This window comes from Hemiscyllium ocellatum, chromosome 18 (assembly GCF_020745735.1).
Source record: "Hemiscyllium ocellatum isolate sHemOce1 chromosome 18, sHemOce1.pat.X.cur, whole genome shotgun sequence".
In the NCBI taxonomy this organism is placed as follows: domain Eukaryota; kingdom Metazoa; phylum Chordata; class Chondrichthyes; order Orectolobiformes; family Hemiscylliidae; genus Hemiscyllium; species Hemiscyllium ocellatum.
The window spans coordinates 10,828,660-10,843,800 of NC_083418.1; the positions used below are offsets into that span (position 1 = coordinate 10,828,660).

The 15,141-nt window shown below is 43.0% G+C and overlaps 1 protein-coding gene across 1 annotated transcript in view; it reads left to right on the plus strand.

Annotated features, from left to right (window-relative positions):
- Positions 1–15,141, plus strand: part of si:ch211-236l14.4 (SITS-binding protein) — a 91,587-nt gene that overhangs the window by 10,070 nt on the left and 66,376 nt on the right. The window contains exon 2 of the mRNA XM_060838373.1: positions 9,095–9,266. Coding sequence (XP_060694356.1) covers positions 9,095–9,266 — 172 coding nt within the window. The remainder of the gene's footprint in view (positions 1–9,094; positions 9,267–15,141) is intronic.

Below are 15,141 nucleotides of genomic sequence, written 5' to 3' on the forward strand. Positions count from 1 at the left end.
TTCTCCGCACAGAAAAATATCCATCGTGTCCAAGCTGGTTAAAAACAACCACTATTCTAATCCTATTTTCCAGCATTTAGCCCATTTCTTATATGCCCCCATGGCACCTTAAATGCATGCTTAAATACTTCTTGAATATTATAAAGGTTTCTGTCTCCACCACACTTACAGACAGTGAGTTCCATATTCCTATCACCCTCTGGCTGAAAGTTTTCTTTCTCACATTTCAGATTTTGATGGTCTAGTTTACCTGCCATGTCATGTGCATGGGCTACCTACCATATGTGTTATGTCATGTGTGTGAGATGTCTAGTGTGCCTACTGTGCTGCGTGCACAAAGTGTCATGTGCACAATGTATCATGACTATATTAAATGCACAGCTGTGTTGTATCTGCCAACAGTTACACACGGTGCCCACATTTCTCACTCTCAAGACAGTAAACCAACATTAGGGGATTTCTTGGCTTGCTGCACCTGCCTCTGGAAAAAGTGCAACAAATAAATTGAACTTTGTTTCTGGTGGTGGGTGAAGGATGGAGCCAGGTGGGTTAGCTACAAGGCCTGACCGAGTTCATCGAGATTTGATTTAATTGGTGAATATTAGATCCTCCAGCTCTCACCTTCCCATTGCATCATCATCCACACACTCCCCATGTCCCATCCATGCCATGTCACCCATATACCTCAAATGGCCCCTTAATCACTGTTGGGCAACCCATGCTTTTTCACTTGTAGCTAAGGCTCCTTCTAGCCCACTCACCTGTCGTGTCTTTCATTCATTCCCGTAACGTTTGCCGTTCTAAGCACCTCAACAATCACAGCGGATAGTGTACAGAGCTGGAATAATGTAGCTCTGAGGAAAGATTGGCTAGGCTGAGGTGGTTTCTTTTGAACAGAGGAGGCTGACCAACTTTAATTGAGGTGTACACAAAATAGTGAGGGTCTTGGATGGAATGAATAGGCAGCACATATTTGGGGTAGGCGGGCATGAATTTAGAGTGATTGATGGTAGGGCTAAAGGGAAGTTGAGGAAATATGATTTCCACCAAAGGATGGTTGGGTTCTTAAACTGACTGCCTGAAAGGGTAGATGAGGCAGAAACCCTCAGATCAATTCAATTGTGTCTGGATATGCACCTGAAGTCCCATATCATCCAATGATATGGGACCAAATGCTAGTTCATGGGATTAGGCTGGCTAATTTGTTTCTCGATAAGTGCAGACTCTGTGCTGTAAATGTTTGTGTTTCCAAAATATTGAAAGAGAAGTAAGATGCAGGGATATTGGGAGAGGGTTGGGCAGTGTCAGTGTATGAATCGCTCCTTGGGACAGTCAGCCCAATGAATCGATTGGGTCTCCACTTCTGCTGTAATGATTTTAGGATTCAATGATACAACAGCAGTCAAGTGTTAATCATTTTTCCTGATCCCCTTGTCAACAGCAATTAACGTTCAAAATAATGATTATTTTTCAACTGAAAAATGCAAGCTTTTATTGTAAATTAAAGGGATGATGATTTAGATACTACTGCAGTTTGATTATTCCATAGACCTCAAACACCTTTATTGAGTATTTAATGTCCACTGTAGTAAAAAAAGGTCATGAGATGCAGACTGCATGAGAATGAGATCTGAATGATTTTGTGACAGGGCCTGTGTGTGAATGAATTATCTGCTCTGTGTTCTGGAATTGCCTAACTAATCTTCCTGCCTCCACCAATTGTAGTACTTGGTCATTTATTTCCTAACTGTTCAGGTCTTAGTGTGGAAATCAGCTGCCTTGTTGCTCAAAAAGCATAAGTGACAGCGCTGATATGTTCTGGGCTATTTCAGATGTTATCATTGTTAACAGGATTTCAAAATTACATCTTTGAATGTTTAAATTGGCTATTATTTATCAGAGAATGATTTTGTAAATCTGAAAAGCCCTGTCTATATATGTGTAAGAATTCATAGGCCAGAGCTGGCATCTGATGTGAGTGAACCAGCAGTAGAATTGGATTAATGAGCCATTCAAAGACCAACTTAATCCCTACAAGAATTTAGCAGATTGTATCTGGCTTTGAGAGTTCCAGCAAACAGAGAATATTAATATGAGGCTCAGACAGAAAGGATCAAGGCTCAGTGTCTGAGCTTTGTATCATGCATAACTAATCAGCCCCACCTCCTAGTTTGATGACACCGACATCACCATTATGACAACTCAGGAGTGTGGAAAGACTGTTATGGCTGTCACTCACTGTGAACTCTGTGAGAGCGTAGCAAGGATCATCTCCTTGGTGACTAATACCTTTTGAGTATATGTAACAGGAAACTTAAATGATTAGTCAATGAGCCAGATGAAAATTTTTTTGGATTAAGTTCCCTACAGCGTGGAAACAGGTCCACACCGACCCTCTGAAGAGCAACCCACCCAGACCCATTCCCTTACATTTACCCCTGCACCTAACACTATGGGCAGTTTAGCTTGGCCAATTCACCTAACCTGCACATCTTTGGATTGTGGGAGGAAACCCACGCAGACATAGAGAGAATGTGCAAACTCCGCACAGACAGTTGCCCGAGGCGAGAATTGAACTTGGATTCCTGGCTCTGTAAGGCAGCATTGCTAACCACTGAGCCACAGTGCCGCCCCAATTTGGGTGTGCTAGCTTCCTTTGGCTTGCTATGCAATGAAGTATGATTGTGTGAAGTGATGTTATTGTAGGGAAAGTCAGGAAAGCTAAGCAGAGGGAAGTCATGCGGAATGGTTTTTGATCTGCTAATCCACAGGCCGGGAATCCACTAAACTGAAGTGGTAATTGACAGTAAAAAAAATGAGCATTTATGCAATGCCGTGGCATGGCATAAAGTGCTTTGTTGGCAATCAGATACTTTTGCAGTTTTAACCACTTGTAATATTGGAAGCTAGACAGACAGTTGAGCTCCCATGAATACAGTACGATCATGGGCAGATATCCTTGCTTTTTCTGTCATTCATGAACATTGGCCAGATATAGATTCCCTGCTTTTCTCTTTCAAAAAATGGCAATAAATCATTTGCATTCACCTGAAAGGGTAAAAGTTTTATGATCTCATTTAATGTAATACTAGACTGGCAACCGGGTGTATTGTGCTTAAGGTCTAGCTCAGGACTTGGCCCATCAGACTTGTGACTCAGAGACAGGGATACTCCCACTGTTCTGTGATTGTGATGGTAAAAAGGTGGGACTTTTGTGTGATTGCTTGGCCTCCACAATGGCAGGATGGAATTTGACAGGATATAGAACAAAACCAGGTGCTTCAGTGACATAATCCTTCCCCCCATGCTCACTGTCTCTCACTCTGGATAGCAGGAAGAGGTGGCATATGGATTTATTTTTCTTTTCTCATTCATATAAGAACACAGGAATACAAAGTAAGGCTTAGGCCAATTCACCCCTTCAGCCTGCCGTACTTTCAATAACATCTTGGCTGTTCTGGATGTATCTTAATTGTACCTTTCTGTCATTGCCCCCCAAATAATCCTTGATACCCTTGTCAATTAGGGATTGTCTAACTCTATATAGAGTTCAACAATGCAACCTCCTCTATGGTGAAGAGAATTCTACAGACTAACAGCATTTGACATAAAAGTAATTCCTACCTCATTTTTAAATTAGTGAACCTCTTATTTTTAATATGTTTTAGATTTCCCCAAAGAAGTAACATTCTCTCAAAATCCATCCTGTCAAAGTTCCTTTGTTTCACTAAGATCACCTCGCATTCTTGTAGACACAAGAGGATTCAGGCCCAACATGTCCAGCCTTTCTTCATAAGATAACCCACTGGAAGAGATTGAATCACTCTACTGCCTTGAGTTGCAATTACAGGGTATATCTTTTCTTTGGTAACGATACCAAAACATGATAATGTATTTCAGATGTGGTCTCACCAAGCCTGTGCAGCAACGCAACATTTGTACTCGCTCTCCTTTTCACTAAGGCCCAACATTCCTTTTGCCTTCCTAATCACTTGCTGTACCTGTAATCTAATTTCTTGTGTTTCATGTACCAGGCCATCCAGTCCCTTCTGTAATATAGAATTATATTATCTCTCTTCACTCAGAGAGTGTGCAGTTTTGCTATTCTTCTTGCCAACGTGGACAAGTACACATTTTCCCACATTATATTCCATCTTGCCCAGTCACTTAACCAACCTTTGCTAACTTCTTTTGTCCTTTTGCAACTTAGCTGATTTTCTGATGTCACAAGGATAAATTGGAAACTATCATACATTCAATTCCTTTACCCAAGTCACTGAAATAGATTGTAAATAGTTGAGGACCTAGCACTGACTGCTGGGGCACTCCATTAGTTCAGCTTACCAACCAGAAAATGACAGGCAAACCTCTCCATCTCCATTAATGATGACTGACTTGACACCGACATTTTTTACAAACCCACCGACTCCCACAGCTACCTGGATTATACCTCTTCCCGCCCTATCTCTTGCAAAAATGCCATACCATATTCCCAATTCCTCCGCCTCCGCCATATCTGCTCCCAGGAGGACCAGTTCCACCATAGAACACACCAGATGGCCTCCTTCTTTAGAGACCGCAATTTCCCTTCCCACGTGGTCAAAGATGCCCTCCAACGCATCTCGTCCACATCCCGCACCTCCGCCCTCAGACCCCACCCCTCCGACCGTAACAAGGACAGAACACCCCTGGTGCTCACCTTCCACCTTACAAACCTTCGCATAAACCAAATCATCCGTCGACATTTCCGCCACCTCCAAAAAGACCCCACCACCAGGGATATATTTTCCTCCCTACCCCTTTCCGCCTTCCGCAAAGACCGTTCCCTCCGTGACTACCTGGTCAGGTCCACGCCCCCCTACGACCCACCCTCCCATCCTGGCACTTTCCCCTGCCAACTTAGGAACTGTAAGACCTGCGCCCACAGCACCTCCCTCACCTCCATCCAAGGCCCTAAAGGAGCCTTCCACATCCATCAAAGTTTTGCCTGCACATCCACTGATATCATTTATTGTATCCGTTGCTCCCGATGCGGTCTCCTCTACATTGGGGAGACTGGACGCCTCCTAGCAGAGCGCTTTAGGGAACATCTCCGGGACACCCGCACCAATCAACCACACCGCCCGTGGCCCAACATTTCAACTCCCTTTCCCACTCTGCCAAGGACATGGAGGTCCTGGGCCTCCTTCACCACGGCTCCCTCACCACCAGACGCCTGGAGGAAGAACGCCTCATCTTCCACCTCGGAACACTTCAACCTCAGGGCATCAATGTGGACTTCACCAGTTTCCTCATTTCCCCTTCCCCTACCTCACCCTAGTTCCAAACTTCCAGCTCAGCACTGTCCCCATGACTTGTCCTACCTGCCTATCTTCTTTTCCACCTATCCACTCCACCCTCCCCCTGCCCCCAACCTATCACCTTCATCCCCTCCCCACTCCCACCCTCCTCTACCTTATCTCTCCACGCTTCAGGCTCTCTGCCTTTATTCCTGATGATGGGTTTTTGCCTGAAACGTCGACTTTACTGCTCCTCGGATGCTGCCTGAACTGCTGTGCTCTTCCAGCACCATTGATCCAGAATCTAGCTACAGGCTGTCAGTTCAGGAGCTAGTAACAGGAAAAATATTGTGAATGGGATTATAGCGTTTGCAACGTAAATTGCTAAATTCTGCTCTGGGATTGAAAACTGAGCTTCAATAAAGTAGGTGGTAATTGATTGATTAAAGTATGAGATTGCATTGCTTCAGTTGTAACCTCACCCGTCTGTTGAAGGTAAGGTGATAGCTTTTTGTGTGTAAAAGTGTGCTTCAGTACCTTTGAACAAATATTGATTGCTAACTTGTACCTAATGTTTTGTGCCAATTTATATATGGTGTCTGGGAACTTGATGCTTTTGTATGACTTGGCTTTCATTTTAGACAATGGTGACAATTGGTGAGGACATTAATGAATACTTGCGGTTCTGCTACTGCATGAGTGTAAAAATGGTACTTTTTAAATATTTCTATGTTTTGATTTGTTTCTCGGTTTTTCTATGACTGTGGACTGAAATGGGAAAGGAAGATTTAAAAGGGTCCTAGGGGCATCTTTTTCATGCAGATTGAGGTGTCTGTATGGCATGAGCTGCCAGAGGAAGTGGTGGAGGCTAGTACAATTACAACATTTAAAAGGCATCTGGATGGGTATATGAATAGGAAGGGTTTAGAGGGATATGGTCCAAATGTTGGCTAATTGGTTAGGCTATCTGGTTGGCATGGACGAGTTGGACCAAAGAGTCTTTCCGTGCTGTACAGTTCTATGACTTTATGACTGTTTAAAAAGCAAAAGATTGTAGAAAAATTGCTGCACTTTTTAAAAGCAAGTTACTTGGCAAGTGCATTTTACATTGATCTTTGTTGAAGTAGTGGGGAATGTTACTACAGACAAGCTGGAGACAGTGGAATGTGTGAACAGAGATTCAACCAGCAACAAGTAGTTGATTGGCCTGTGGAATGGTGACCAGTTGTTAATGTCCAGGCCCTCTGCTTGCTGACAATTATGTGATTGGCTTGCCGCTAGCTGAACGGCTTGTGTATGTTTGGTAAGAAGCCATTGGACCTTCAGAAAGGAAGGTGCTGCCCTTTTCTCTGCATTTAAAAAATAAAGACGCCACAAGCCAAAGAAAGCCAGTCTGTTTTCTCTCCTTAGTTGGTTGTTGTTAGCTGTGGATTTTAACCAATAGGTCAAAGATTTTAAGAGTCACCTTGTTGCTCCATGTCTCCTGCAAGCAAGTGATGGTATCTGAAAAAGGAAGATCAAGGAGCAGTAGGTTCTAAGAATCAAAAATTATCATCTTATTTTAGTGATTTGGGACTAATGACCTCTTTTTGTGAGTGTGTGTGCGTGCACATTCGTCCCTCCCTCCCTCTCCCCCTCTCTCCCTCTCGATGGTTCATAATTGTTTACCTGTAGCTTAAGGTTATTTATTTCAAAGCATTAGTATTTCTGAAGTACAGAAACCTGCTCTGTGCGTTGTCAACCTGTGTCTAAAAGGTAAAGTGTAGAATTTTGCATTATTTGATAACACTTTTAATCCTTTTGATGACTTTGGGAATAATGAAGCTTAATTTTCAATGCATTGAATTTCTTAGAGAACATTGCATATTGTCTGGTTTCTTAAAGCCTGTTAGTTGCAGAAGGTTTGAATGTTTCCCCTTGTGATGAATTGCAAAACTGGCTTAGAACAATAAAATAGTCACTAACCGATTCAGTGGGAATGTTGAATCTAATGCCACATGGACTTTTAGGGGACCCATACTGATATGTTTAACAAAAGCAATCCACTCATGTGAGGGAGAAAGGATTAAAAGATTATACTAATAATATAAGATGAAAACAAAATAAGTGATGATGAGTCCGTGGATGACATTCCCCAAATTTTTCAGTTCCAGATGAGGAGGGATATTGGCTCCCCTCCTTTATTCACTCATCTTTCGTTGGTCCTGACAAGATTGATTTGTGAAGGATCCCTTCCCAGTGGAGACTTGCTCTTGAACTCAATTCATTTGTTTTAAGAAGGGAGCCAATTTAATCAGACTTCCTTGAGTTAATAAAAGAGGAAGTTTATTAATTGCTAATTGCAAAAAAAAACAACATCCAGACTAGCAATGAAAAGTGAATCCGAAGAAAAAACTTACAAACTCAATCAGTCTCTGAGACATTGGACAGTTGTGGTTGCTACATTGACGGTTGAATATTCTTGACTTTGCAAGTTAACGGAAATTCTTTTATCTTGGTTCCCTTTGACAGTTGCTGTCTGGTAGCATTAAGAGTGAGAGACATCTGATTTTTTTTTACCTGTAATGCAAGGATTTAATAACTGTCCTCAAATGGTGAACTTCACAGCACACTATACATCAGGCCATGAACACACAGACCAATGGTTACAGTTCGTTTCGAGCCCTAACATTTTATTTATGCTTTCTTGAAAGGGTAAAACAAACATATCTGAACAGAACACTGTTGCATAATCACTGTCATCTTTTGACTGTAGCTGTCCTTTTTTTTAGAAAAAAGCACATTGACTTAAAAGTTCAATGTGTTCATAAGTACTTTGAGGTTTTGATCCATTGTTATGAGAAATAGGACCCCACCACCAGAGAGATATTTCTCTCCCTACCCTTATCAGCGTTCCAGAGTGACCATTCCCTCTGTGGCTCCCTCGTCACGTCCATGCCCACACCAGCCTACACCCCATTCACAGCACCTTCCCCTACCACGGCAGGAAGTGTAAAATCTGTGCCCACACCAAATCCCTCACCTCTGTCCAAGATCCCAAAGGACCCTTCCACATCCAACAGAAATTTACCTGCACCTAACCAATGTCATCTACTGTATCTGTTGCATCCAATGTGGTCTCCTGTACATCGGGGAGACAGGACGCCTACTTGCAGATTGTTTCAGAGAACATCTCTAGGACACACGCACCCAACCAACCCACCGTCCCGTGGCTGAACACTTGAATTTCCCCTGCCACTCTGCCAAGGACATGCAGGTCCAGGGCCACCTCCATTGCCAAACTGTTACCACCCAACGCCTGGAGGAGGAACGCCTCATATTCCGCCTTGAGACCCTGCAACCACATGGGATAAATGTGGATTTGAACAGTTCCTTCATTTCCCCTCCCACCACATTATTCCAGTCCCAAGCCTCCAACTCGGCACCATCCTCCTGACCTGTCCATCATCTTCCCCATCAATCCGCTCCACCTCCACCTCCACCTCCCCTCCCCCTCCCCCCCCAACCTAACATGTTCCCCCTCACCTTCTACTTATCGCATTCTCAGCTACCTTCCCACCTCCCCCCCCCCCCTCCCATTTATCTCTCAGCCCTCTTGCCCACAAGCCTCAGTCCTGATGAAGGGCTTCTACCCAAAACGTTGATTCTCCTGCTCCTCAGATGCTGCCTGGCCTGCTGTGCTTTTCCCGCACCATAGTCTCGACTATGAGAAATAGGAGGTGATGAGTGTGAAGCATAAACTGCAAATTTGACAAAATGGCCTGTTTCTGTTCTGTAATTTCAATGGAGTTGGTCATTGGGTTCTCTGTTCACAGGATTGTTTTTCCATGGACAATGTGTCATGGTATGGAGGAGGAAGCATGCATTCTCAATACTGGCCCATTAACAATGCTGACATTGACTCCCAACCTTTCATCATCAGCAACCTACAGGACACCCCCACAGGTTACGGATCTGTGTTAGAGAGGTATTTCCTTGGATCAACAGGTGAGAACGTTGATATTCTGTATAATTGATACAAATTGAATTCTTATGGGAATCTGGGCTTCAGCTTTAATGGCAAGGTTGAATGTTGGGCTGGTTGAGGAGCAGATCACTGTGATTCTGTGTATTGATTTGAGCTTGTCTCAGAATATGAGGGAAGTTGGGTTTATCAAGAAGTTCAGGGTGGTTTATATACAGCATACCAGATACCCAGGAATGCGATACAGACTGGAATCAAATCAAGGGTTTAAAAATAAAACCGAGTGGCATGGTGGCACAGTGCTAGAGACCCGGTTTCAAATCCCGCCTCGGTCAACTGTCTGTGTAGAGTTTGCACATTCTCCTGTGTCTGCGTGTGTTTCCTCTGGGTGCCCCGGTTTCCTTCCACAGTCTAAAGATGTGCAGGTTAGGTGAATTGGCCATGTGAAGTTGCCCGTAGTGTTAGATGAAGAGGTAAATGTAGGGGAATTGGTCTGGGTGGGTTGCTCTTCGGAAGGTCAATGTGGACTTGTTGGGCCATAGGGCCTGTTTCCACACTGTAAGTAATCTAATCTGAAAAAAACGTGTAGTGCAGTCACTGCTCTGGATGGACGCTTATTCACTGTTGGTGAAAGTAGATTGGCTAAGTTTCCTTGCCAAAGAAGCTGTTGGCATATTCCATGTCTGGATGAAGAAGGGGTTTAAATCCTTCTTGTGGAGGACTTTGATGTTCTTCATGAGAAGTTTTTGAGAGTTGGGTCACCATCACAGCAGACGAATCATTGTTGTCCAACCATCGTTTTTATGACATGTAGATGTCCAGTGTTGTATATCGACCGAGTTCCATGCAGCTACTGAGACTGGGTTGATTCACATCCAGAACATCTGCCAAATTCCTCTGATTTACAGATTCCTCTGATACAGAAACCTTGTTCAGAGACTAACTGTCTTCGCCTCCTGAAATGACTATCATAAGTTGATTTAGGATTTCAATCAGTAATTAGTGTAGTATTCAAGTGATTCAAAGACGGAGGATGAAGTTTCATGAGAACCTCAACATTAATATAATCCCAGTTGTTTGTTGTTATTACACTAACAATTTTCCAAGCAGTCCTACTCCAAAGTCTACATATGGGCTGTGGAAGGTGAGTAAACAATTGGGGAAAATGAGAGCTCTCCATAATTCCCATGTAAGAACATTTTGAACAAAGCGTGTTGTGGCATGAAGTTAATTGAAATTCTTTTGTACTGGTTCCTTTTGACAGTGGCTATAAGGCAGCACTAAGAGTGAGAGTGATATTTGTATTTCTTTATCTGTAGTGCAAGTGTTTAATGACTGTCCTCAAACTGTGACCTTCACAGCACACTAGTACATCAGACCATCTAGGAACCACAAACCACCCATACCATTGCTCACTGGAGCTGACCTGTTAAACCTCCTTCCATAAAAATGCAGTTGAATTCATATCTAAAGTGATTCAAGTGTTGTACATTTAGCTGGATCACCTTTGGAGATGAAGGAGACCGTTTACAGGATTTCTCCTCAAATTAAAAATGTGATATGGAGAAAACCAAAAAATCTGTTTACCAGATTTACAAAGCTCAATTGACCTGTCATTTATTGAGAGATTTCCACATTTCCATTGTCCTTAACATGAAAAATGTTCTATAATCTTTCTTCTGAGTGGCCTAGCTCTGATTTCAAGTGGCCTAACCTTGGGTATGATTTTACCTTCCCAGTGGTGGGGAGAATAATGATGAATGTAATGGCTCCAATGAGTGAGAGTCTGTGTCGAGAAATACTCTTGCAATTCACTTCTACTTAGATAGCAAGATCCAATTCTTACTATCTGATGACAATAAAGTTTAGTAGCTTGAGTTTGTACCTCATTAATTACGCTTACTCTGCAAACCTCCCCTTCCCGAGTAATGTTTTCCCTGGTCATAATTCTCAATGTCTCAAAATAGAGTGGATGCCTGTTAAAGTTTAGATCAGAGGTGCTGGAAAAGCACAGCAGGTCAGGCAGCATCTGAGGAGCAGGAAAATCGACATTTCAGGAAGCCTGATGAAGGGCTTTTGCCCGAAATGTCGATTTTTCTGCTTCTCGGATGCTGGCTGACCTGCTGTGCTTTTCCAGCACCACTCTGATCTAAACTCTGGTTTCCAGCATCTGCAGTCCTCACTTTCGCCCTGGATACCTGTTAAGTTCATACCTCAGCATCGAGTCATGGCTATGCCAACCATTTTCTTTTTCTTTACTGACAACCATGTCAACTGCAGCAAGTGCCTTCATGGCAGTTGAATCCCTTCATCAACATAACGGGGCATTGTCAATGTATCCACCTCAGAACATCAGACTACTTGAGATTGGGCACACTCGGACACCATTGATACTTAGAGGTAGTACTGACAGATTTGGACTGCCTGGCATCTTTTTCCTTTGTTATATTATTTTCACACAGATGGACAGATAGTCAGCTTCTAGCTTACTGGTTTCACACATTCCTGATAAAGGGCTTATGCCCAAAACGTCGATTCTCTTGCCTGACTTGCCTGTGCTTTTCCAGTGCCACACTTTTCGACTCTGATCTCCGCCATCTGCAGTCCTCACTTTCTCTTGATTTCTCACACAAACAGGTTCAGAAACCTTCTGGCTTGAGGAAACATTGAAAAATACCAGTCCTCAAGAGTGGAGGAATTATGGGTCATTTTGCCGTGCAGCGTCAATGCCAGAGGGGCAGGATATGTCAACACCTTCCATTATGAGGCAATGCGAATGTTTGAAGTGATGTGTGAAAGCAGAGGGACTGGACTCCAGCCACTCAATTCAGGGGCTGGGCCTTTTAGAGTCTAGGGGCTGGACTGCTGTCAGTCACGTTTTCGGTGCAACATGAGTTATGGATTTCATACAGTTACAGTCTGCATCATTGTCCATCCTGATGGTCAAATAAAGCAGTTTCGGTCAGTCAGGATGATATTATGGTGTCGGTCCAGGCTGCAGTCAGTTGAGCTGCCCTGTACATAAGCATGGGCCCATGTTTGGTCAGGGGCTGGGAATTGTGTAGAATCTGGAAATTTGGTTCATGGCATTCTTCAAGGCTGTGGTCAATTTAACTCTGGGATTGGCCTCAATCTATGTAGTCACTGAGGAAATGGTCATGGTGTTATGGACTAAGCCAGACCAATCAAAATATTCTTAAGCAGGCAGCTCAGACTATCACTTTGCAATTTGTTTCGTTAAGTATACAATGAAAATTACCTGGATTAAAAGTTAGCTAGGTTGACTACTAGATTTTAAAACAGACAAAAATTTATTCACAGAATTACACAATGAAACACAAAGAACAGAATAAAGAACCCCCACAGAACTCAAAACTATCCTACTAGACTTAATTATGCTGATCCAAATATACACAACAGTCCCAATAAACAAATTCCCTTTAAAAACCAGTATAAATGGAGTACATGTTTACAGATTGAAGTTCAAGGGCAGAAAGAGAGAGAGAGAGAGAGATTCAATATAGCTCTCTGTTGAACTTGTCACCAGATCAGACTAAACTAAAAACTGAGAGAAAATGAGGACTGCAGATGCGGGAGCTCAGGGTCAAGGGTATATTGCTGGAAAAGCACAGCGGGCCAGGCAGCATCTGAGGAGCAAGAAAATCGATGTTTCGGGCACAAGCCGTTCATCAGGAAACTGCTCAGCTCAGTTAGAGAGCTGATCACTCCCCATTCTTATACTGGTCACTTTTAAAACATGGCGAAAGTGAGGACTGCAGATGCTGGAGATCAGAGTCTAGATTAGAGTGATGCTGGAAAAGCACAGCAGGTCAGGCAGCATCTGAAGAGCAGGAAAATCGATGTTTCGGGCAAAAGCCCTTCATCAGGAATGAGGCAGGAGCCTCCAGGGTGGAGAGGTAAATTTATGGTGATATGGACTAAGCCAGACCACTCAAAACTTTATTAAGCAGGCACCTCAGACCTTACAATCTCAAACTTTGCAATTTGTTTCAGTAAGTGTACAATGAAAAGTACCTGGATTAAGTTATCTCTCCACCCCGGAGGCTCCTGCCTCATTCCTGATGAAGGGCTTTTGCCCGAAATGTCAATTTTCCTGCTCCTCGGAAGCTGCCTGACTTGCTGTGCTTTTCCAGCACCATTCTAATCTAGACTTTTAAAACATGACCACTTTGACCTGAAGTCTCATCTGTTTACATATAAACAAAAGGCCTCTCAAAACCCTTTTCATCTCTGTACCAAACCAGACTGATTGGAGCGCAGCCTGGTTTATTACCCGTCTGAAAGAAATCAAGGACAGAATCTCCTTGAGTCAAGGGACAGCTTTTGGCAAAAAAAAAGGGATGGGCTTTGTTTTCAATGGGGTTCGTGTCGACAATACAATAGAAGTGATATCACAGGGGATGGTGGTCTCAATTGTGCAATAAAATTTGAAAATGGAATGAACCACTTGCAAAGTTGGAGGAGTCAATTGCTCTTCTTTTCCCAAAGTGCAGGACTGGAATGTGAGCCCTTCGAAGGGATTTTGCATTTATCATTATTCAAGTGGTTAAACAATGCTCACCATTCGTTTTCGATTCACCATTAATCTGGAAGTTAACATTCTTCAGCCTCACTGGGTGTGTTATGACATGGCAAGAAGGATTTCAACCCAGAGAGCAAAGTATAATCCAGTAAATCCCACATAAATATCCCACATAATTCAGTTTAGACATGCAATCATGAAGGACCCATGAAGAGGGCTTTGTGTCCACTGATTGGCATCTTATGTTCAACAATACTCAAATGTAATGGCAGTGCCTTGTGACAGCCTCATCTTCTCAAATGATCGATATACACAGTCTGGAGAATTTGAAGCCTCCATTTTCCAACTGCTATATCTTGTGATACCATTAAAAAAGACAGAGAGGAGGTTCTGCAGATCTGACAGACTTAAAAACTATAAGACATAGGAGCAGAAATCAGGCCATTTGGCCTATCAAGTCTGCTCTGCCATTCAGTCATAGCTGATACATTTCCCAATCCTATTTTCCCTGTAATCTTTGATCCCCTGGACAATCAAAAACCTTTCCATCTCTGTCTTAAATATACTCAATGACGTGGCCTCCATTGCATTCTGTGGCAATGATTTCCATAGATTCACCACTCTCTGGCAAAAGAAGTTTCTCCTCAACATTGTTGTAAAGGGTCTTCCTTTTACTCCGTTTACCATGGGTCCTCGTCTCTCCTTCTCAACATCCACTCTGTCCAGGCCATTCAGTATTCTGTAAGTTTCAATTAGATTGCCCCTCATCCTTCTAAACTCCATTGAGTATAGACCCAGAGTCCTCAAACGTTCCTCGTATGTTAAGCCTTTCATTCCTGGGTTCATTCTCGTGAACCTCCTCTGGACTTTCTCCAGGACCACTACATCCTTTCTGAGGTATGGGACCTAAAAGTAGATAAGTATTCCAGGTTGTTAAGTGAGGCAAGGGAGGAAAAAGCAGGGCCCCTTACAAAAATTATCAATTCCTCTCTGGCCACAGGAAAGGTGTGGAGGACTGGAGGACAGCCAATGTGGTACCATTATTCAAGAAGGGAGCAAGGTATAAACCTGGAAACTATAGGCCAGTCTAACTGTAGTGATGGTGATACTATTGGAAACAATTCTGAGGGACAGAATGCATCTGCATTTGGAGAGACAGGGATTAATCAAGAACAGTTAGCATGGTTTTTGTAAAGGGAGGTGATGTCTGAGCAACTTGATTGAATTTTTCTAAGAGTTGACCAGATGAGGACAATGCTTTTGATGTTGTCTGTTTGGACTTGTGATAAGATCCTACATGGGAGACTGACAGAGAAAGTAAGACCCCCTGGGAATCAAGGAAATTTGGCAAATTG